This window comes from Sceloporus occidentalis, unplaced genomic scaffold (genome assembly GCF_023333645.1).
Source record: "Sceloporus occidentalis isolate IW3139 unplaced genomic scaffold, rSceOcc1.0.p SCAF_4, whole genome shotgun sequence".
Classification (NCBI taxonomy): Eukaryota; Metazoa; Chordata; class Lepidosauria; order Squamata; family Phrynosomatidae; genus Sceloporus; species Sceloporus occidentalis.
The window spans coordinates 149497052-149519842 of record NW_028316984.1 but is presented as its reverse complement, the minus strand read 5'-3'; the positions used below and the strand labels follow the sequence as shown (position 1 = coordinate 149519842).

At 43.0% G+C, this 22791-nt stretch overlaps 1 protein-coding gene across 4 annotated transcripts in view; it reads right to left on the bottom strand.

Moving 5' to 3' along the window:
* The window catches only part of FMN1 (formin 1), a 220154-nt gene that overhangs the window by 109608 nt on the left and 87755 nt on the right, over positions 1–22791 (bottom strand). For all 4 annotated transcript variants that reach the window (XM_089521999.1, XM_089522001.1, XM_089522000.1 and 1 more), the window contains one exon: positions 466–527. In XM_089521999.1, the coding sequence (XP_089378125.1) occupies positions 466–527 (62 nt within the window). The remainder of the gene's footprint in view (positions 1–465; positions 528–22791) is intronic.

Genomic DNA, 22791 nt, shown 5'->3' with positions numbered 1-22791 from the left:
TCATCGAATAAGATACTATTTGAGCTGACCTCATGGAATACAGTTGGATATATGCATTAAACCAGGTGTGAAAGAGATGTGCAGGGATACTGTTTATGAATCCATTAAGGTGGGAGTATTTAACTGCAAATGGGAAATGGTCAAGGTAAAGGAAGACTGCAAGTAGTCTATAATACATAATATCCTGGATATAAGCATATAAACTATACTTATGTTCTACTAGTGAAGAACAAAAGGATGACACTAGGGACCTGCATTTTTCATTTGCAGGTTTTTTTTTTTTTTTTTTGGTTTTTTTTTGTGGCTCCTTATTCTGAATGATAACTTCAGATTTGTGTCTGACCAATTTACAAACATACCAAATGGGAAACATGCAATTACAACAGAATTATACAATTTGTACAGAAGTTCAAAAGGAAGGATTTTTAATTTAAAAAATAGATTTGAATGAACAGAAATATTTACCTTTAATTTTTCAACTTCATCTTTATGCTCTCTTTTTAATTGCAAAATAACAGCATGATATTCTGTAAAAAAATGAAATTGTTTGTCAGATCAGTGTCATAGAAGTTACTGATGTAATTGTAGTCTCTTACTGCAGTACAATAAGGATGGTAGAGCTGTCAAGTTACAACACTGTGCTAATGTCAGCAGACTGAACCCCAAACTACAGAATGAAGCCAATGAATCTTTTTTGTATATTAGGTAGTAATAGTAATAGTAATAAAATTTATTCGGTCATTGACTAGTATATTAGGTATATTAATTTCCATAATGTTCTGCTTTGTATTCTTGATCTTGGATGTTTCACAAACAATACAGTAGCTTAGTTTTTGATCTTAATATCATCAAATGAATTATGGGCTCATCTCCTTTGCCCTATGAAAGAAACTGGTCACAAAGAGATTGGTAATGTTGTGCAGCTGAGAGTGGTTTGTGTGTGTATATTCACATGTGTTGGGTGATAAGGTGTTCATAGGCAATGTGTAGTGAAATAATAAGTAGACCTGTGCCAGATGGGCAAACTCCAATCTTCATAAACCTGCAAGCTCACTGTCATCACTGAGTATAGATCAGGGCCTGGAAAAGTTACCTTCTGGATTAGATGCCCTGAGTCTTAGTCCATAGATAAAGTTGAAGTATAACTAAACTGATGGACTGATCAATTGATCACATCTCTCAGAATCCCTTAGCCAGCCTGGACTTTCTGGGGATGTAGCCCCCTCCATAACTTTCCCAAGCTTTTATTTGGATGAACACTATTCAGTGTGTGGATGTCAGGACCATCAAGCACAGTCCCATTATCTGGTTACAGAGAGGGATCTTATGAACAATTGTATGGGGGAAAGATATGTGCAATAAAGAAACAGAATGGAGAGAGAGAATTAACTATTGGCATCATTCTTTTTTGTGGAACATATATTATTCTTCACTTCTCTGTACTGCTATTATATTGTTTATGCACTCGATTAAAAACAAAATAAGCCTATGGCTGGAATATAATATTTTTCAGAAATAGGAGACAGGAAAGGATTACATAACATTTATTAAATGTCAAATTCTGTGTTATATATGGAATTGTTAATCACAGCCCATAGAGTTTCAAATCCATTTCAAATTTCAATTTTCAAAGTTTCAAATTAGACACAAAAATGGGGTGGGGAGAATCAGACAAACAAGTGGATGGGAGAAACAGGTTGACTGGGTAAACAGTGGCTGAAGAAATTATTTTGATGATTTGACCCCCTAATGAAGAAAGAAGAATACCGCACTGTGTTCTCAGAACGTTCTGAGAACCTGATGGGAACGGAACACATTTGAGTATACCGCATGTATGTGTTCCCATCGGGTTCCAAATGTGTTCCACATGTGTTCCACATGTGTTCCAGGGAGGGTACAGATAAGATGGAGATTACCGCACTGCATTCTGAGAACGTTCCGTGTTGTAACGTGATGAGAACGTCACTGGAACGGATATTACCGCATTAGCAAACTAGAACGTGATCAGAATGTGATGAGAATGCATTTTACCGCACAGCGCTTCCTTTTTCTTGAAACTGTTCCCAGAACATATTCCACCAAGGCCGAGAGAAATCCATTCTCTCATTCCTCCGTCTCCTGATTGGCTGAAAGAATGACAGGCAGGGAGGCAGGCGGGCGAGCGACTGCAGTGAGGGAAGGTGTGTGTGTGAGAGAGGGGGGAAAGAAGGAGGGAGGGAAGGGAGGGAAGAAGGAGGAGCTCCATGCAGGTCTCTTCAAGCCGAAGGAAAACAAGTTGCCAGGGAGGGGACTGGACCAAGGGCAGAGCCCGGGCAGCCATAGCAGCTCTTTAAACCGGTTAGAAAAGAACAGTCCTCTGCTGTCATCCCAATTCCCCTTTTTGGCAGCTTGTCACCATTTTGCCTCCTGTGTGTGTAAGCATGTAATGTGTGCCTTCATAGAATCATAGAATCATAGAGTTGGAAGAGACCACAAGGGCCATCCAGTCCAACCCCCTGCCATGCAGGAAATCACAATCAAAGCATCCCCGACAGATGGCCATCCAGCCTCCGTTTGAAGACCTCCAAGGAAGGAGACTCCACTACACTCCGGGGGAGTTTGTTCCACTGTCGAACAGCCCTTACTGTCAGGAAGTTCCTCCTAATGTTGAGCTGGAATCTCTTTTCCTGTAGCTTGCATCCATTGCTCTGGGTCGTAGTCTCTGGAGCAGCAGAAAACAAGCTTGCTCCCTCCTCAACATGACATCCCTTCAAATATTTATACAGGGCTATCATATCACCTCTTAATCTTCTCTTCTCCAGGCTAAACATCCCCAGCTCCCTAAGTCATTCCTCGTAGGGCATGGTTTCCAGACCTTTCACCATTTTAGTCGCCCTCCTTTGGACACGCTCCAGTTTCTCAATGTCCTTTTTGAATTGTGGTGCCCAGAACTGGACACAATATTCCAGGTGGGGCCTGTGAGCTTCCCTCCCCGCTTTAATTCTTGTCTTGCTCTTTGCTATGGAATTCTGGGAGTTGTTTGCTTGCTTTTGTGTGGTGCTCCAAACAGAGGAGCTTGTGTGGGTTCCTTCCTGGAGGGAAGGAGGAGAAGGTCCTGGGCATCCCTGCCATCCCTGCCTCCTGCAGGCTGCCAGCACAGGAGCCCCGCTGGACATGACACCAGAGGCCCCCCCTCCCGCAGAAGCAGCCAGACCCTCTCCCTCTTGCTCTCTGCCCTGGCCCCGTTTCCCTCTCTCTTTCTCTCTCTTTCACTCCTTTCCTCTTCTCTCCCTTGTCCCAACTTTCCTCCCTTCCCTCCCTCCTTCTTTCCCCCCTCTCACACACACACACACACACACACACACACCTTCCTTCACTGCAGTCGCTCGCCTGCCTGCCTCCCTGCCTCCCTGCCTGTCATTCTTTCAGCCAATCAGGAGACCGAGGAATGAGAGAACAGATTTGAGAACGGATAAGAATACCGCACAGACCTCTGTTGGAACGTTCTCATCACGTTACAGCTCACTGGGAACACATTCAATCTGTCCCCTCCTGGTACACATGTAGAACACATTTAGAACGTTCTCAGAACCCGATTGGAACACATACATGCGGTATTCTTAAATGTGTTCCGTTCTTATCACGTTCTGAGAACGTTCTCAGAACGCAGTGGGGTAATCTCCACTGTGTTCCCAGTGAGCTGTAACGTGATGAGAACATTTCAACAGAGGTCTGTGCAGTATTCTTATCCGTTCTCAAATCCGTTCTCTCATTCCTCCATCTCCTGATTGGCTGAAAGAATGACAGGCAGGGAGGCAGGCAGGCGAGCGACTGCAGTGAGGGAAGGTGTGTGTGTGTGTGTGTGTGTGTGAGGGGGGGGGGAGAAGGAGGGAGGGAAGGAAGGAAAAAGGGAGGAAAGTTGGGACAAGGGAAAGAAGAGGAAAGGAGGGAAAGAGAGAGAAAGAGAGAGGGAAAGAGGGGACCAAGGCAGAGAGCAAGGGGGAGAGATGGAAAATGTTCTGGGAACGGTTTCAAGAAAAAGGAAGCGCTGTGTGGTAAAATGCGTTCCAATAACGCTCTCATCACGTTCCAGTTTACTCAATGCGGTAATATCCATTCCAGGAATGTTCCCATCACGTTATGATGCAAAACGTTCTGAGAACGATATGCGATAATCTCCAAAGTGTAATGGCTTCATAAACCAACAAGTGGGACCATCCCAGGCACTGCTGCTAGACTAATTTATAAATCTATCCCAGGTTGAATCTGTAAATGCTAGCTTGCTCACCTGTGATGAACACACTCCCTTGGAGTGTAGTGGAATCTCCCTCCTTGGGGGTCTTTAAACAGAGGCTGGATGGCCATCTGTCGGGGATGCTTTGATTTGGATTTCCTGCATGGCAGGGGGTTGGACTGGATGGCCCTTGCAGTCTCTTCCAACTCTATTATGCTATGAGCATGCATGAAATAATCTACCATATTTTTGGAGCCTAGACATGAAAATCTCATTTTTTCATTTCAAGAAAAGCTTTCAAAAACAACCTTCCTACTTCACAGCAGCATATTTTTAAAGCAGGCCTTGGTTCCAAAACTAGAATGCATGGCCGATTCTCTCTCTTTCTCTTATATGAACAGGAGAGAAATCTTAAATTTACATATATGCTAATATGGTATACATTGGCTTTGGTCATCCAGAAAAAATATCTTGGGGTCAGAAGACTGAAACTGAAATCACAAATAATTTTTTCTTTAACACAAACAATGAAACAAGTATTATAATATCACTATACAAAAATACAGTTTCCATGCACTTATGATACTATGTAAATCACTATGTGACAAAGAAGGTATCACAGAACTATGCCAAAGCAGCCACTGGAACAACCATCAGGAAAACAATGAACCTGAAGATACAAGATTACAGATCACTAGAATATAAACTATAAAGGGATTTAAAAAGCACATGAAAGACACTCCCAACAACAAGACACCACCTAACAACTTCTTTTCTTCAACAGCTGGGTGCAGAAAGTACGGCTAAATGTAATCATTTCCTCTTTTGCTCTTTTATAACATGACTAATACATTTTATTTTTAAATATTTTATTTTAAAAGGTGTGCTCTTCCCAGCCCAGGTTTGTACACAGATTTGTTACAAAGGAGGTCAAGTTAATATCTGACCACATTTTTCTGACATATAGCCTCCACCCGTGCAGGGAAGGACATATTAGCTTTCTTTAAACACACACACACACCAGGTTATGGCACTTGGAAGACATATAAGGGAAGGGAATTGAAATAGATGGTAGGTTTTTTGTGGGGGGGGGGGGGTTGGGCTATAAGGCCGTGTTCCAGAAGAGTTTACTCCTGACATTTCACCAGAAGCTGTGGCTGGCATCTTTCTCTTCAGAGAATGCTGGCATGATAGAGAGTGAGGATGTATATACTGTTGGCTGAGAGGAAGTGTTAACTTGTATATTGTTCTGTTGTTGAATGGCAAGGCCTACAAGGTATCTATTTAATCCATGATCCATTGTCTACTGGGAAACCCTCCTCACCCTGGGTGGTTTTCATTTCATTTTGCTGGGTCTTGATTTTGGTGTTTTTTCAGAACTGGCTGCCAAACTTTGTTTACTTTAAGAGTTTCTTCTTTCCTGTTGAAGTTGTCCAGGTGTTTATGGATTGCAATGGCTTCCCTGTGCATTCTGGCCTGATAGTTGTTGGCATGATCCTGAATTTCAGTGTTTTCAAACAGCATTTTATGCCCAGGATAGTTTATAATGGTGGGTTACAAACCGCCACTTGGGACGTCCGCAGGACGTCCCATTTTAAAAAAGGGGCGTCTCTTCTAGATGCCCCTGGCTCTAGTACGGACTCTGTCTGTACAATATGGCGCCGGCCGTTACACACGGCCGGCGCCATCTTTACGTATCGGACGCTGTGCGTCCGAACGTGTCGCGGCGTCTGTGACGTCAAGAATGCGCCCCTGGCGCCTCGTGACGTCACAGAGGCGCCGCAAGAAGCTCCATTTTGGAGCCTCTTCTTTGGTCCGCGCGGGAGCCGCGCAGTGTGGGTGCTATGGCTCCCGCGCGGACCAAGCAGCAGCGGCAGACCGCCTCAAAGCGGCGATTTATAACCCGCCAATGTGTTCTACTACTGCTGATTTTTCTGGCTCACCCAGTCTGCAGTGTCTCTCAGCCAGAAAAATAAGCACTAGCAGAACACGTTATAAACCATCCTGGCATAAAATGCTGTTTGAAAACACTGAAATTCTGGACCATGCCAACAACTGTCAGGTCAGAATGCACAGAGAAGCCATAGAAATCCATGAACACCTGGACAACTTCAACAGGAAAGAAGAAACCCTTAAAGCCATGAAAGCCTTTGACTTCACATGAAATAGATGGTGTTGTTTTTTTGTAAACCATTTTGATATAATACAGGCTGTTTCCAAAGCCTCCTTCACTATGTAGAAGAGCTATTATCCACCACAGGCTCCTAAAGGGAAAATGGGTAATTTCCTTTACAGACTGCTGAAATACTTCCCACATTGTTCTAGAAGGTTGTCCAACATATCAGTACTGATTTTAGGAAGATCTATGGATAAATGGTGGAGAAGAAAGAATGTCTTGTCCATTTGTTGAATCACATATGCTGTAAGAAGAACTCCACTCATGGAAAAATAAAAATAAAGTAGATATTTAACTACAAGAAATTTCATAGATGTTCCATTTCCATGGGGTATCTGATGTGTCTAGATAACCAGTGTGATGTATTGGTTTGAGCACTGGAATATTTCTTTGGTGAACAGAGTTCAAATTCCTACTTGGGCATGGAAACTTTCTGGGTGACCTTGCACAAGTCACATTCTCTCAGCCTCAGAAGAAGGCAAATGCAAACTTCCTCTGAACCAATTTTGTCAAGAAAATCCCAGAATAGGTTTGCTGTAGGGTCCCCCTAGTCAGAAATGACTTGAAGGCACACCATAACAACAACCACCTGATGTTTCTGCTAAATCTACCTACCTTCATAACTTGGGTACATGTGATGTGCGTGCGGGGAGCTATCCATTCCATTACTGAATAATCCACAATTCTGGGTTTAAACAGAATGATAAGCTTACTTATAGCATGATAAGCTTACTTATAGCTTGAGACTCAAAGACCCCTAAGTAGGCTGACCACAGAGTTCCTTGAATTTATCTTGTATTGGAGACAGGGAAGAAAATAGCAAGAGCATTGTTTACCTTTTCTGTAGATTTCATTCCTGGAATGTATGCACAGAAAATTAGCTTATTGCATCTCTGAGTCTGAGTGCATTTGTACAATGCATCACATCAAATCAGCTGTTGTTTATTTACTGCTATGTTTGTTGTTCCATTGTTTAATTGTAATCTCTTTAAGAATTCAGTCCTAAGGCTATGGAAGTTCTGTTTTTGAAATTTCAATCATGTTCTGGCATTGACTTGACAGTTCACAAACTGAGAAATTAACCTAGATTCTCCAACTTTATTGCACAGTTCCTAAGAAAACTGCTGCTCAAAAATGGGTTTGATAGGCAGACATGAATTTACCCAGTTTTTGAATCAAAGGGGACCAGAGAAGGACCGCATGGTCCTTCACATACTGTTTTTGGAAGAATGGGGAAATAAAGCTGTATGCAGGTGGGGAAATAACTTGTGGATATAATCCAGACACTCCAGCCCTTTCCTCCATAGTTTAAGCACTGAGTCTGAAAGGACTTAGACCCTGGACAGACTGGCCTGAAAGGATGGCCTGGGGGCAGAGTCAGGGCATCACATCCAAATGATGTACACCACAACTCTGTCCCCAAGGTGCCATGATGCTGCACGCTGTTCCACATGGTGCACAGCATCATGGCGCTCCTCTGGCGCTGTGTCCATATGATGCAATGCTGAAGGAGCACTGTATAGCCACACCGCCATTGCTATGGCGCCCTTTCCAGGGCGCACAAAGGAGCAACTTTTTGCAGCTCCTTTTCGCATCCTGGAAAGGCTGGATCAGGGCCATGGTATGAGGTTGCTGCAGCCCTGATCTGTCAAGAACCTTAGTTTACAGTATAAATTATTGCAATATAAAGATTTGTATATTATCAACTGCTTTCTACTAATTTTAAAATAGCACATCTTGTAAGCAGTGGTGTCCATCCATCATTGGAACAGACACAATGGTGGAAAGGATCAAAATTCCTCTATCCCTGCAGCCCTTCTATACCTACCAACCCAGAGGACTGGGGGCCCTTCTGGAGCAAATTTGTGAGAATAGAGGAGACGCAGGGGATAAGGGGGAAAGTCATGTTGAAGAAAACAGAGATCCAGTTATGTGACATTAGAGATAGTCCCATTTCACTTACATCTAAAATATTTGTTTTTTCATTATTTTCATAATTTTACAATTTTAGAAATCAAGTAAAACTAAAAACATGAGAACTGGAAACACTGGAAAGCTAAAATGAAATGAAAATGCTCAGCTATTTATGTTACATTGGATTAAAGTTAATGAGAAAGTACCTATCCAGTAGAACTGGATTTTGGCCTGGTTATGGGATGGAGATGAGTTTGGTTGCCTTGGTGGATGACCTAGAGAGGGGTGTATGTCTATTGGTTTTGCTGGACCTTTTGGCAGCTTTCAGTATCATCAACCATGGTATCCTTCTGGGTCGCTTTGTTGAGATGGGACTTGAAGGCACTGTTTTACAATGGTTTCATTCTTCACTGGAGGGATGAACCCAGACATTAGTGCTGGGGGACTCCTGTTCAATCGATTGGCTGTTGGGGTCCCTCAGAGCTCAGTTCTGTCCCATCATTTAAAACACACATAAAACCACTGGGAGAGGTTGTCCAGAGGTTTGAAGTTTGCACCATCAATATGCAGATGACACTCAGCTCTTTTGCCCCTTTCTCTTCAATCTTCAAGTGATAGCTGTTGTTGTTGTGTGCCTGCAAGCCATTCCTAACTTTTGGCAACCCTAAGGCAAACCTATCACAGGGTTTTCTTGGTAAGATTTGTTCATAGGGAATTTGGTCAGTGCCTTCCTCTGAGGCTAAGAGAGTCTGACTTGCCTAAGATCACCCAGTGGGTTTCCATGACCAAGCGGGGATTCGAACCCTGGTCTCCAGAGTCAGAGCTCAGAGCTCAAACCAGTATACCACACTGGCTCTGTCAAGTAATAGTTGAACTCCCTTATTTTATTGAATTTTGGGGGAGGGATAATTTCAAGGGAGGAAATTAGTATGGTGCAACAAAAACAAAGTCTTGTAGCATATTAAAGGCTAGCAAGTTTTATTTAGCACTCCAGTCCACTTGCCAAATCTAATAAAGTCAATTGGAGTCTATGAAGGTTCATGCCAAATAAAGTTTCTCAATCTTAAAGGTATCACCAAATTATGAAGTTGAAGGCTTTCATGGCCAGCATCCATAGTTTTTTGTGGGTTTTTCTGGCTATGTGGCCATGTCCTAAAAGAATGAAGGTGAGAAACATCAGGAATAAACTCTCCGAAAACATGGCCACTTAGCCCAAAAAACCTACAAAAAAACTATCACCAAATTCTTTGCTGTTTTGTTTTAATGGCATTTATTGAACAGAAAAAGAGAGAGGGGGATGTGGTTAGACACAAAGCAGGGATAGGTAAGTAATACAAATCATTATGTTAACTTTTGCTGGCAAAAAGGTAGACACAGAATTAGGAAAGAACAGACTCTCTCTTGGACAGGAGACCATATAAGTTCACTGCACATGAAGAGAAAATGTACTGCTCCCAAGGCTTGGGTGACATTATATATTATCTCTCAAAATTTTCAAGTTAGTTTACCCATTTGTTATTTGCCCTGATTTAATAATTTAAAAGATTACTGTTTGTACCAATAATAGGGGTACAAAGAAAGAACCAGCTAACTGGAAGACATTGCTTCAGTTTTTCCACATATCTCTCCTGACAGTATGCATGTACCCTTTCATTCTCTGATGGAATTAGTGCAAATTGTTGTGTCACTACTGCAATGTACAAGTATAATATAAACGTTACCTGTAGAAAGTTACACAGAATGAAAGAAAACAGGCAGCAAATATTACTATTTAAGACGCACAAAATTCTTTTGATGAAGTGCTAGTTTTGGCATTAAAATGCATAGGGTTTTATTTATTTTTTATTTTATTCCTGATGTTCTTCTTGTATTACACCCATTTTGGAAGCCTCTCTTGTGCCAGATTATCTGGCCCTTCCCTACTGCCAAGTCAAGTTTCAAATGTATAATTTAGAACTCTATAATTTAGAGCTTGTATGTCCTTGTTTAGTACTTGAATGGGAGACCGCCAACCAATACCAGGTGCTGCAGCTAATATTTCAAATAAAGGAATTGGCAAAACCACTTCTGGGTATTCCTTGCCTAAGAAAACCTATGAAATTCATAGGGTCACAGGCAATTTGAAGACACACACACATATATCCTTCATACAAATTATGGAAATGAATCTTACACCAGATAGACACTGCTTTTAGAGAACACAGAGAACACCAATTTTATGGAACACAGAGAACAGACAACAGCAGGCAACAACCTTCTACCCACCTGCAGGTGATTCCTTAAAAGATATCAAGTGAGCTAAAGAGGTAAAAGCATACATAAAAATGTAGTTTAGCCTCTCTATATCAATACATTTTATACTCACTAAATTGGAGTTATTATTTAGAATGAAAGTACCATTTTGTTCAGTAATGAAATACCTTCTTCTGATTATAAATTATTATTATTGCTAATTGATTAAACCTTTAACTGTAACAAGCAGAGCACTTTAAAAAAACAACAAAAAACCCTCTTATTTTCTGTCATTTTCAAAATATTTCTTAAGTTTAATCACCATGAAAGCTGGTGCTCTCATAAATCAAAAGCTACCAACAATGTAGCACAAATTATTGGAAATTGTTGTGCAGCAGGGCCTTGACATAGCCAACTGAACCTGTCTCTTTTCCATGTAATGGATGGGTCTGAGAGATGCCCCATGCTTTATTTGCCAGGGATACCTTGTGCAAATAAAGGGATACAAAGACACTGTGCATAACTGAAATGGCACATCACTCACAGCTGCTTGACAAAGACTAAAAACTGATTCTCACTAGCAGCTGTTAATCCTGCTGGAGAGGGCACCAACTATGAGCTGGCTGGCTCTCTAATCTGGTGTGTGCCTTACTGATAAGCCTTTAGAATGTGTTACCACCAAGGCAAATAAAGCCCAGCTTCTAGAGGGCCTTATCAGGGATTCATTAAGCTTAACTCATTCTCTCTCTCTCTCTCTCTCTCGCTGTCAGTCTACGACTGCAAAAATTGGATAGTTATCAAGTTTCAAGCAGGATAGAATGCCTAGTTATTGAATTGTGTTCATTTGAGTGTGTCACAAGTAGGGTTGCCATAACCTTCCTGCTGGCGGGACATTCCCGGTTTTTCACCACTAGGGGGCGTCCCTGCATGGTTTCCTCCTTGACTCCTGGCGCAGTGTTGCCAATCTGGTAACTTTCACACCAAAATGGGTACTTTTCAGAGCCTTTGGTGTGATTTTGGTGGTTGGTTTTAATGGTAATTTTGAGAGTTGAAATAAGTTCCAATTATTTTTATTCAATTAGGGCTACGTTTTATTGCCATATTAACATTATGGGGACTTTTCAGGGATTTTGACTGAATATTTCGTGAGATATGGGGGGGATTTGGTGAGCTTTAGCCAAACGTTTGGGGAATTATCTTTGAGGCTTGTTGGCAACGGGAGGTTGCCAGACTCAGGAAGCGGAGCTCCTCCTCTGTTTGGTCCCAGCAAGGCAGCAGAGGGGAGAGGGCCATTTCCTTTGGCACCGAGGCAAGGAAGATGATGATGATGATGATGATGAGGAGGAGGAGGAGGAGGAGGAGGAGGAGGAGGTGCGTGGCCATTTTCAGTATTTATTTTGCCCCTGTGTATTTTTTCTAACTTTGACTTGCCAGGGCTCCATGCTCTGGAATTTTGGTGTCTGTGAGGCATTTCATAGAATCATAGAATCATAGAGTTGGAAGAGACCGCACGGGCCATCCAGTACAACCCCCTGCCATGCAGGAAATCCAAATCAAAGCATCCCCAACAGATGGTCATCCAGCCTCTGTTTAAAGACCTCCAAGGAAGGAGAATCCACTACATTCCGAGGGAGTGTGTTCCACTGTCAAACAGCCCTTACTGTCAGGAAGTTCCTCCTAATGTTGAGGTGGAATCTCTTTTCCTGCAGCTTATATCCATTGTTCCGGGTCCTGTTCTCTGGAGCAGCAGAAAACAAGCTTACTCCCTCCTCAATATGACATCCTTTCAAATATTTAAACAGGGCTATCATATCACCTCTTAACCTACTCTTCTCCAGGCTAAACATCCCCAGCTCCCTAAGTCGTTCCTCATAGGGCAAGGTTTCCAGACCTTTCACCATTTTAGTCGCCCTCCTCTGGACATGCTCCAGTTTCTCAATGTCCTTTTTGAACTGTGGTGCCCAGAACTGGACACAATATTCCAGGTGGGGCCTGACCAGAGCAGAATACAATGACACAATTACTTCTCTTGATCTAGACACTATACTTTTATTGATGCAGCCTAAAATTGCATTGGCCTTTTTAGCTGCTGCATCGCACTGTTGACTCATGCTCAACTTATCGTCTACTTGGACTCCTAGATCCCTTTCACATGTACTTTCATTCAGCCATGTGTCTCCCATCCTATATCTGTGCATTTCATTTTTCTGCCCTAAGTGCAGTACCTTACATTTCTCCGTGTTGAAATTCATTTTGTTAGCTTTGGCCCAGCTTTCAAGTCTAATCAGGTCATTTTGAATGTTGATCCTGTCCTCTGGAGTATTAGCTATTCCTCCTATTTTGGTGTCATCTGCAAATTTGATAAATATGCTCCCAATTCTGTCATCCAGGTCATTGATAAAGATGTTGAATAACACTGGGCCCAGGACAGAGCCCTGTGGGACCCCACTGGTCACTTCTCTCCAGGCTGAAAAAGAGCCATTGTTGAGCACCATTTGGGTTCGGCTGGTTAACCAATTACAGATCCATTTAACAGTTACTTTGTCTACCCCACATTTTACAAGCTTGTTTGCAAGAATATCATGGGAAACCTTGTCAAAGGCCTTACTGAAATCAAGATATACTATATCCACAGCATTCCCTTCATCTACCAAGCTGGTAATTTTATCAAAGAAAGAGATCAGATTTGTCTGGCATGACTTGTTTCTCTGAAACCCGTGTTGACTTTTTGTGGTTATGGCATTGCTTTCTAGATGTTCAGAGACTCTCTGTTTAATGATCTGCTCCAGAATCTTTCCTGGTATTGATGTCAGACTAACTGGATGATAATTGTTGGGATCCTCTTTTTCCCCCTTTTTGAAGATGGGGACAACGTTTGCCCTCCTCCAGTCTGCTGGGATCTCTCCTGTTTTCCAGGAGTTTTCAAATATGATTGCCAATGGCTCCAATATTACATTTTCCAGTTCTTTTAGTACCCTTGGATGTAGTTCATCTGGTCCTGGAGACTTAAATTCATTTAGATTAACAAGGTATTCCTCTACTATCTCTTTACTTATTCTGTGCTGAAATTCCCCATATCTGTCCTCTGCTCCATTATCCTCAGGTTGAGCACCCTTTGCCTTTTCTGAGAAGACTGAGGCAAAGAAGGTGTTGAGTAATTCTGCCTTTTCTCTGTCTTCTGTTAGCATTTTGCTATCTTCTCCACACAGTGGCCCTACCATTTCCTTCTTCTTCCTTTTGCTGCGGACATATCCAAAAAAGCCCTTTTTGTTGTTCTTAACCTCTCTAGCAAGCCTGAGTTCATTCTGCGCTTTAGCTTTTCTGACTTTACCCCTACACATGCCTGCTATTTCTTTGAATTCCTTTTTTGTGATTTCCCCCTTTTTCCATTTGTTATACATGTTCCGTTTCAAACTTAGCTCGGTTGAAAGTTCCTTAGTCATCCATCCTGGTTTCTTGAGACACCTCCCATTTTTTCTTCAGTATCTGTCTTTTGAGAAACTCCCATCCGGCCTGAATTCCCTTCTCTTTTAGTATTTCTGACCACGGGATCACCCTCAATACTTCTCTAAGTTTACTGAAATCTGCTCTCCTAAAGTCTAGAATGCATGTTTGACTATGCCTGGCTTCTCCTTTCCATTGTATAACAAACTCCAGGAGAACATGGTCACTTCCACCTAAGGATCCTACCACTTGCACCCCATTAACCAAGTCATCTTTGTTGGTTAGGATCAGATCCAAAATAGCTGACCCCCTTGTTGCCTCTTCCACCTTTTGGACCATGAAATAGTCTTCCAAGCATGTGAGGAATTTGCTAGACCTTGTGGATTTGGCTGAGTTTGACTTCCAGCAAATATCAGGGTAGTTGAAGTCGCCCATCACTACTACATCTCTCTTTTCTGACTGTGTGGTCATCTGTTCTAGAAAGATATCATCCAATTCCTCAGTCTGACTTGGGGGTCTGTAGTAGACTCCCACCGTAACATCCTTGTTGTTGCCCTCCCCTTTGATTCTTGGCCTTCTCTGTCAGAGAGCTCTGGTGCCACAATAAACTACAATTCCCAGGATTCCATAGCACTGAGCCCTGGCAGTCAAAGCAGTGTGTTTTGGACATAGACACCCTCCTTTTGTGAGTTAATGAATGAATCCAGTCCCTAGCCTTTCTATCTCTCTCACACACTGAAAGAGTAATAACCCACTTTGAGACTGCTTTAACTCAATGGTAGGGAATCCTGGGAATGCTAGTGTTTGAGAGACATTGAGACTTCTCTGTCAGAGGCTCTGAGGCCACAATAGACTACAATTCCCAGGATTCCCCAGCACTGAGCAGTCTCAAACTGGACCATTTCCACAGTGTGGATGCACCTGGTGAGGAATTCTAGGCACTGCAGTTCAACTACGTTTGGAGGGTTATGTGACTCCCTGTCAGAGATAGCTCTGGGGCCACAGTGTACTACAATTCCCAGCATTCCCCAGCACTAACCCAGGACAGTTAAGTCACTCTGGAACTGGATTCTTTCCTCAGTGTGGATGCAACTTTGGTGAGGAACTCGGGGCATTTCAGTCCAGCTATGTTTTATTTCTGCAGTGTATTTTGGACCAGAGACAAGGTGACCAGACATCCTCCACCTTTTCCAGGATATGTCCTCTTCTGTCAAATTTCAAAATGTCCTCCATTTTGATCATGCCTAAGAAACATGCATTTATATTAACATTTTAAAAAAATCATCATTTTTTGTGTGTCCTCCATTTATTAAAACTGTGTCCTACATTTGAAAATGTTGTCTTACATTTGTCCCGGTTTGGAGGTCCTGGCTTATGGCAACCCTAGTCACAAGTAGTGAACACTTTACAACAGTCTCTGTTGAAAGGCACATCTTTTTAAAGCTTTACAACAAGACATGAACTAGGAAACTCAGTGTCTGATTTATCAGCCACATGGCAAACAAAACCATTATCCCAGTGATGATATGTAACACATGAATGCTTACAAGGAGACAACAAAGATACAATATCTCTTACAGATGCAATAATATTTATCTGCAGGAAAATATTGCCATCCACTAACTAAGAAACAGTTGGCAGATTTCAAATATTTGCAGTTAACCAACATATAATTCAGGATTATAAAATTCAATGCAGAGCAACTCTAGACAGAGAGATCTGTCTGGGATATTAGACCAAGGATATTAGATCAATGTCAATAAAAACAAAGCACAAAAGAAAGGACATTGTATCATAAACATAATATGTATGCAGTTCTGGAGTTATAAAACAAAATCCACTGAAAGAAATAGCAAAAGGCAAATCAAATTTTAAGACTTATTAAGCACAAGATGGGAAGTGAAAACTGGAATATCATACAGTGATATTCTAGCTACATGCTGGAGGGCTCTGTGATGTCACGGACTTTTGCAGAAAATGTTGTTTTACAGTAAGGTAATTTGATTTTGTTATATTTTTATGTATTTAATAGTAGAGGTAATCGGATGAGGAGCTGGTGGGGGAGGATGAGTGAATGGAACATTGAGAGTAAGAGGTGATGGGGGAATGTTTGAATAAAGATGGGGATTTGAAAGTTAGCCTGGGCATGAGTTGGGAAGTGGGAAAGAGTGTGGAAGTGTGTGTGTGTGTGTGTGGGGGGGGGTTAAAGAGTAAGAATTAGGGTTAAGTCAGTCAGGTTTAGGAACTGAGTCGGGTTTAAGAGTCTGAATTAGTAATTTAAGAGAAGAATATGAGTGAGAGTAAAACAGTTGTTTTAAATTACATTATTAATCTGTTTTGTCTTATTCAACTTCCATTAATAAAGTATTGCTTTTGTGTATCATATCTTTTGGACTCCAGGATTGAGTTCAGACTTGGAACTTTATCACACCACGTTCTCCAGGCAGGGATGAGAATGGAATGGAAGGGCCCAGGAACGAGTGGGGGATGCATTTTACCACACACTGAAGTCCCTCACTTGTTCCGTTCCGTTCCCCACCTGTTCCAGAGGGGGCGATTTCTGATAACTGTTTAGAACAGTTCTCAAAAATCACCCCCTCTGGGGACGGATTGGGAGCGGAAGAGAGGGGAATGGAACAAGTGAAGGACTTCATTGTGGGCAGTAAAATGTGTCCCCCACTCGTTCCGTTCCCAGCCAGGCTCCTTTTGTCCCATTCTCATCCCTGCCTGGAGCCCTTTGCGATAAAGTTCATGGTGTCTCTGGGGGCAGCAGAGAATAGAGAGAGTTGGTGGCCAATGGGAACAGAAGCTGCATATCTCCCAGTAACCATAATAATAATAATAATAATAATAATAATAAGTTTTATTTATAAACCGCTATTCCGTGTTGATCATAGTGGTATACAGGTAAAAATTGCAATATCAAATACAAAATACAGGATAAAAATTGCAATACATAAATAAAACTTCAATAAAAACATTTCAGAATACAGATTAAAACCATACATCATGCTTTGAGGGCATCTAGTAGGTTCCCACAGTTGGTGGCCACAGCAGTGGGACAGAAAGAGGTTTTACGTTAGTGATAGAGATGGGGATAAGGGAAAGCCCTCACTCTTTGTGGCAGTAATGAAATTGTGGAAACATTCACATACAGTGGAAGACAAAATCAATCAAAATCTACATGTCTTCAGATTTCTCAAAATAAAATTCCCCACACTAATACACAAATCACAGAAGTTGCTCAACTCTAACTGTCCCTTTGTACATACAGGGGTATAATCCTAGCTGCCTCAGAAAGAAATCTGGCAACTACAAGAGTGACATTTGGGCACTTATTTTCCATGAAGAATATTACGCAAAAACTGTCTGATCTTCCTTTCATCTTACTTAATAATGGATAGATTTAGGCTTGTCAAATCTGATTATGAAGACTCCACTGAAACAAAATACGTATCATAGATTCTACTTCCAAGTTATTATAGGGGCATTTTCTTTTGGTGTAAGGAAGATAAAGTAGGTCTATGGAATATACATTGCACCTTGCCTTAGAGGAAAAAAAGGCAATACTTGCCTAGAGACAGGCTCACCAAATAATTGGCAATATGGAAAGAGCTCCAGTGAATCATACTGGGGGAACAAGAGACATAAGAATGTGAACTCAATTCACAGAAAGCTATCTCCAGTAGCCTTAGTTTAACAGATTTAGGAGCAATATCTGAGCCCCAATGTGAAAGAAGAGATAAGGAGAGGCCAATAGATGCAACTTTCTTTGCTACACAACTGGACCAGGAAATAACATAATTATCTTGTGCCAGATGTTTAAGGAGACCTAAGCCTTCACCAAATACTATAACCTTCATTCATAACTTAAGGACAAGCCACCAAGCTCTACTAGATAAGAGTTTCCCCCCTGTTTCCAGCAACAGCACACAATTAGCAACACAGTTTGGAAATTGAAACAATGACTTCAGGAACTTGGGGGCTAAACAGACCAGCATTATATGCTTGGGTTAGGGTGGCATGGGGGCGTGGCGTATGCATGCTGGCTGCCTTCATGCCGCCCTCATGCCGGTGTCATGCTGTGTACCCAATTGCACAGCAGGGGGAGCTGGGGATGTTTAGCCTGGAGAAGAGAAGGCTAAGAGGTGATATGATAGCCCTGTTTAAATATTTGAAGGGATGTCATATTGAGGAGGGAGCAAGCTTGTTTTCTGCTGCTCCAGAGACTAGGACCCGGAGCAATGGATGCAAACTGCAGGAAAAGAGATTCCACCTCAATATTAGGAGGAACTTCCTGACAGTAAGGGCTGTTTGACAGTGGAACAAACTCCCTCGAAGTGTAGTGGAGTCTCCCTCCTTAGAGGTCTTCAAACGGAGGCTGGATGGCCATCTGTCAGGGATGCTTTGATTGTGATTTCCTGCATGGCAGGGGGTTGGACTGGATGGCCCTTGTGGTCTCTTCCAACTCTACGATTCTATGATTCTATGAGTGTTTAAACATGCTGCACCAAAGGAGCTCCAAAAAGAAGCTAGGGTACCCTTTACACAGCATGAAAAGGAGCTGCTTTTTATGGGTTCTTTTTGCACTGTGGAAAGGCCAGATTGGGGCCATGGTGTGTAGTTGCCACAGCCCTAATCTGGCGAGGGAAGGGGAGGCTGTAGGCCACTCCAAAAGGGGCAGCCAGTTGAGCCTCTTGGTCTGGACCAATGATGTCCAAACTCTGGTCCTCCAGGTGTTTTGGACTTCAGCTCCCAGCATCCCAGACCATTGGCCAAGGTGGTTGAGGCTTCTGGGAGCTGAAGTCCAAAACACCTGGAGGGCCAGAGTTTGGATATCAATGGTCTGGACAAACAATTGGGTCCCAGAACAAATCAAGCCAAAACGCTCTCTGGAAGCCAATGACCACATCATGAGAAGGCATGACTCACTAGAAAAGACAGCCATGCTAGGAAAGGCAGAGGGCATTAGAAAGAGAATAATAGAATAGAATCATAGAATCATAGAGTTGGAAGAAACCACAAGGACCATCCAGTCCAACCCCCTGCCATTCAGGAAGACCACGAGCCAGATGGATGGACTCAGGGAGAGCATGGGCCTGAGCTTACAGATCTGAACAGAGAGGCAGAGGATAGGGGGCTTGGAGATGTATCATTTACAGGGTTGCCATGAGTCAAATAAAAATAACTAACAGCTAACAACAGGCTCATATAGGTAAATACAGGCGCGTTACAGACCGCCGAAAAGCGGCGGCCTGCACCCACCCCTTTCCTCGCCGGATTGGGGCCTCAGTGGGCAGAGCGGCAGCCGCTGAGGCCCCGATCCGCCGCTTTCCAGGCCGCAGGAACGTGGCAAAAGGCCGCTTCCCTGCGGCCTGGAAAGGGGTGCCCTTGGGGCTTCAAGCCCCAAGGACACCCCACGGTGGCGGGGAGGAGGAGAAAGGGGCCGCTTGGCCCCTTTCTCCTCTGCATCGCTGGTGTAGCCATCTAAAGGCTGCGCCCAGCGATGCAAAGCTGGAAGGAGCTCCTTCCAGGGCTGTGGAAAGGGCGCACTAGGCGCCCTCACATGGCCCCACTATGTCACAACCGCGCCGCCCTGTTTAGAGGCAGAGCGGTCGTGACGTAGTCATGGCAGCGGCCATGTGGAATGGCTGCTGCCATTTTGTACGCGCTCCGCACGTCCTAGGGTTGGGGGCGTCCGGAAAGGACGCCCCTTTCTAACCCTAGCACGCACGGAGCGCGCACTTTTAGGCCCGTCTGTAACGGGCCCCAATTTCCAAATTGTGTAGGGCTTTACATTTGAATTCTGCCCAGAAACAGATCAGCAGCCAGTGGAGCCGTCTCAATAAACAGCCACATGAACTCTCTAACCTGCCCCAGTCAACAGCCTGGCTGCAGCATTTTGGATCTGCTGAAATTTCTGAACAGTTTCCAACGGCAGACCCATGCAGAGTGGCTGCAGTTTCTCACTCAAAAGACACTCCACACATATTCAGCACCTTTCCCAGATAACTTTCATGTTCAAAGTCTGAGAATTAGCAGTGAAAATTAGTTCTGGAACTATTATCTACAAATTCCATCATTTTCAACATTCCCAACAACTGCAGAGCCTGCAGAATGACATGACCTATTTGTTTATCTCCTCAGTCAGCTGTTAAATGGAATATACCATAAGAAATAGTATGTAGGATAACAAAAAGGGAGATTTACATAAATCAGTTCATCACAGCATTCAGAGAAACTGAAGGTCAGAATGTTCAGTTTTCTCTTAAGAATCAGCAATTGGGAACAATGCATCAAGCAGTCCAAATTATCCCTCTACTCTCATGAACTGAATAAAATTTTCCACCTTCCTCTCCATTATTCCCTTCATGTTGATAACCACAGGAATCCCAATGAATCTGCAAGCTGTGGAGACTCAACAAGTTGTAGCAACATTGGTGGAGTATTTTATGGAGTGCTCATGTCTGTTTTTAGCTTATGAAATTGTTCCACAATCTGGTAAACTAATATAGGAAGCAAATGTGTTAGCAATTGGTAAGTGCTCATCCAAGAGGTAGTGGGTAAAGAAATAACGTTTCGATGAGTTGTCTGGAAAGCATGATCGGAAGAAAAGAGGCACTCCGAGCACAACCCTAGGAGTCACCCAATAAAACAGATAATTTAGAACAAATGGAAACATTAGTGCCCTTAATCACCTATGGGCATTATTAAGACTTCTTCAGTAAACAATTAAAAAATTAAATCAATAAAATGATGGAAGATAGAAGCTAAAAGCCAAGTTGCTCTTTCTTGATAGAAAAAAAAGACATACACATTGTTATTATGCCCTGATGCTGAACTTCCCACAACATCTTCTGGTTATTGAGAGAAGAAAGAGGACTAAGCTGAACCAATACAGCAATATATTTGCATACATATAGAATCATAGAAACACTGAGTTAGAAGAGACCACAAGGGCCATTCCAGTCTAACCCCCTGCCATTCAGGAATAAATCACTCCTGACAGATGGCCATCCAGCCTCTGTTTAAAGACCTCCAGAGAAGGAGACTCCACCATACTCAGAGGGAGTGTGTTCCACTGTCGAACAGCCCTTACTGTCAGGAAGTTCCTCCTAATGTTGAGGCGGAATCTCTTTTCCTGGAGCTTGCATCCACTGTTCTGGGTCCTATTCTCTGGGTCCTATTCTCAATATGACATCCCTTCAAATATTTAAACAAGGCTATCATATTACCTCGTAACCATCTCTTTCCCAGGCTAAACATACCCAAATCCTAAGTCTCTTCTCATAGGGAATGGTTTCCAGACCCTTCACCATTTTGTTGCCCTCCTCTGGACACAGTCCAGGTTCACAACATCCTTTTTGAATTGTGGTGCCCAGAACTGGACACAGTATTCTAGGTGAGGCTTGACCAAGGCAGAATAGAGTGACACTATTGCTTCCCTTGATCTAGACACTATACTTCTATTGATGCAGCCTAGAATCACATTGGCCTTTTTAGCTGCTACATCACACTGTTGACTCATGTTCAACTTGTGGTCTACTAAAGAGATCATATCACTCTCCGAGGCAGCATATTCTGCTCTTGAATAGGTCTTACTGTCAGGAAGTTCTTCCTAATGTTTAAGTGGCATCTCTTTTCCTGCAACTTGAATCCACTGTTCTGGGTCCTAGTCTCCAGAGCTGCAGAAAAAAAGCTTCCTCCATACTCTTCAAATATTTAAACATATCTATCATGTTACTCTTAACCTTCTGTTCCCCAGGCTAAACATTCAGAGTTCCCAAAGTTGCTCCTCATAGGGCATGTTTTTTTTAGACCTTTCACTATTTAGGTCATCCCTCCTCTGGACATGCAAATGTGTAACTCAGGCGCTTTACAGACCGCCTGAAAGTGGCGGTCTGCCGCTGCTATCATTAGCGGTGGAGAGGAGCCCCAGCGTCCAAACCGCAAGGCTCCCCAGTGCCACAAAAAGGAAGTGCCAAAATGGCGCTTCTTTTTGCATCCCGGAAGTGGCGCTGTGAGTCGCTAGTCACGCACTCGCAGCGTCACTTCTGCCGCACAATGTGCAGTCGCTAAGCATCCGCGACGTCAAGATGGCAGCGCCCGTGTAGAACGGGCACCACCATTTTGTACATCCTCAGGACGTACTAGGATTAGGGGTGTGTGTAAAGCATGCCCTTCAGCAGGCTTAACTACACAAGGATTGCATTACCTGCCCCCCCCCCCCTCTGAAAATGAAAAGCAGTCTGTAAGAGCCTGCAATTTAAGAGCTGCAGAAGGGCAGGTGTGGAGGTGCTGCTTTTCATGCACTTGGTTTTTACATGCAAAATCACCATCCCCAGCTGGTTTTCCTTCGAGAAGGAAAAGAGAAAGATCCCATTCACCAGTACAAGGGCATGAGGAAGGGAACAGAAGGGAAGGGAGAGTGAATGGTGCATGCAGTGGTGCGTGAGTAGGGAAGCATGAGAAACAAGGGAGGGATGCATTATGAAGAGGTAAGATAAGGAAGGGAGTAGAGTAGGGAGAAGAAAGCGTGAGAGTGGTAAAGTGAAAGAGACAAGGGAGGGAAAGTGCAAGTGCATGAGATGAGACAAGGGAGGGGATAAGCAGAAGGGAAACAGAGCATTATGAGAGACAAACAGTGAGAAGCAAGGGAGGCATGCATTATGGGGCCATGAGGTTATGAGAAAAAGAACGGAGTAGGAGGGAAGGGAGACTGAGCAGTCAAAATGATTGATTGGGGCATGGGCATATGACGTTTCCACCACCCACCCACCAGGCAGCAAATTTGTTTCCCCTTTGACATGAT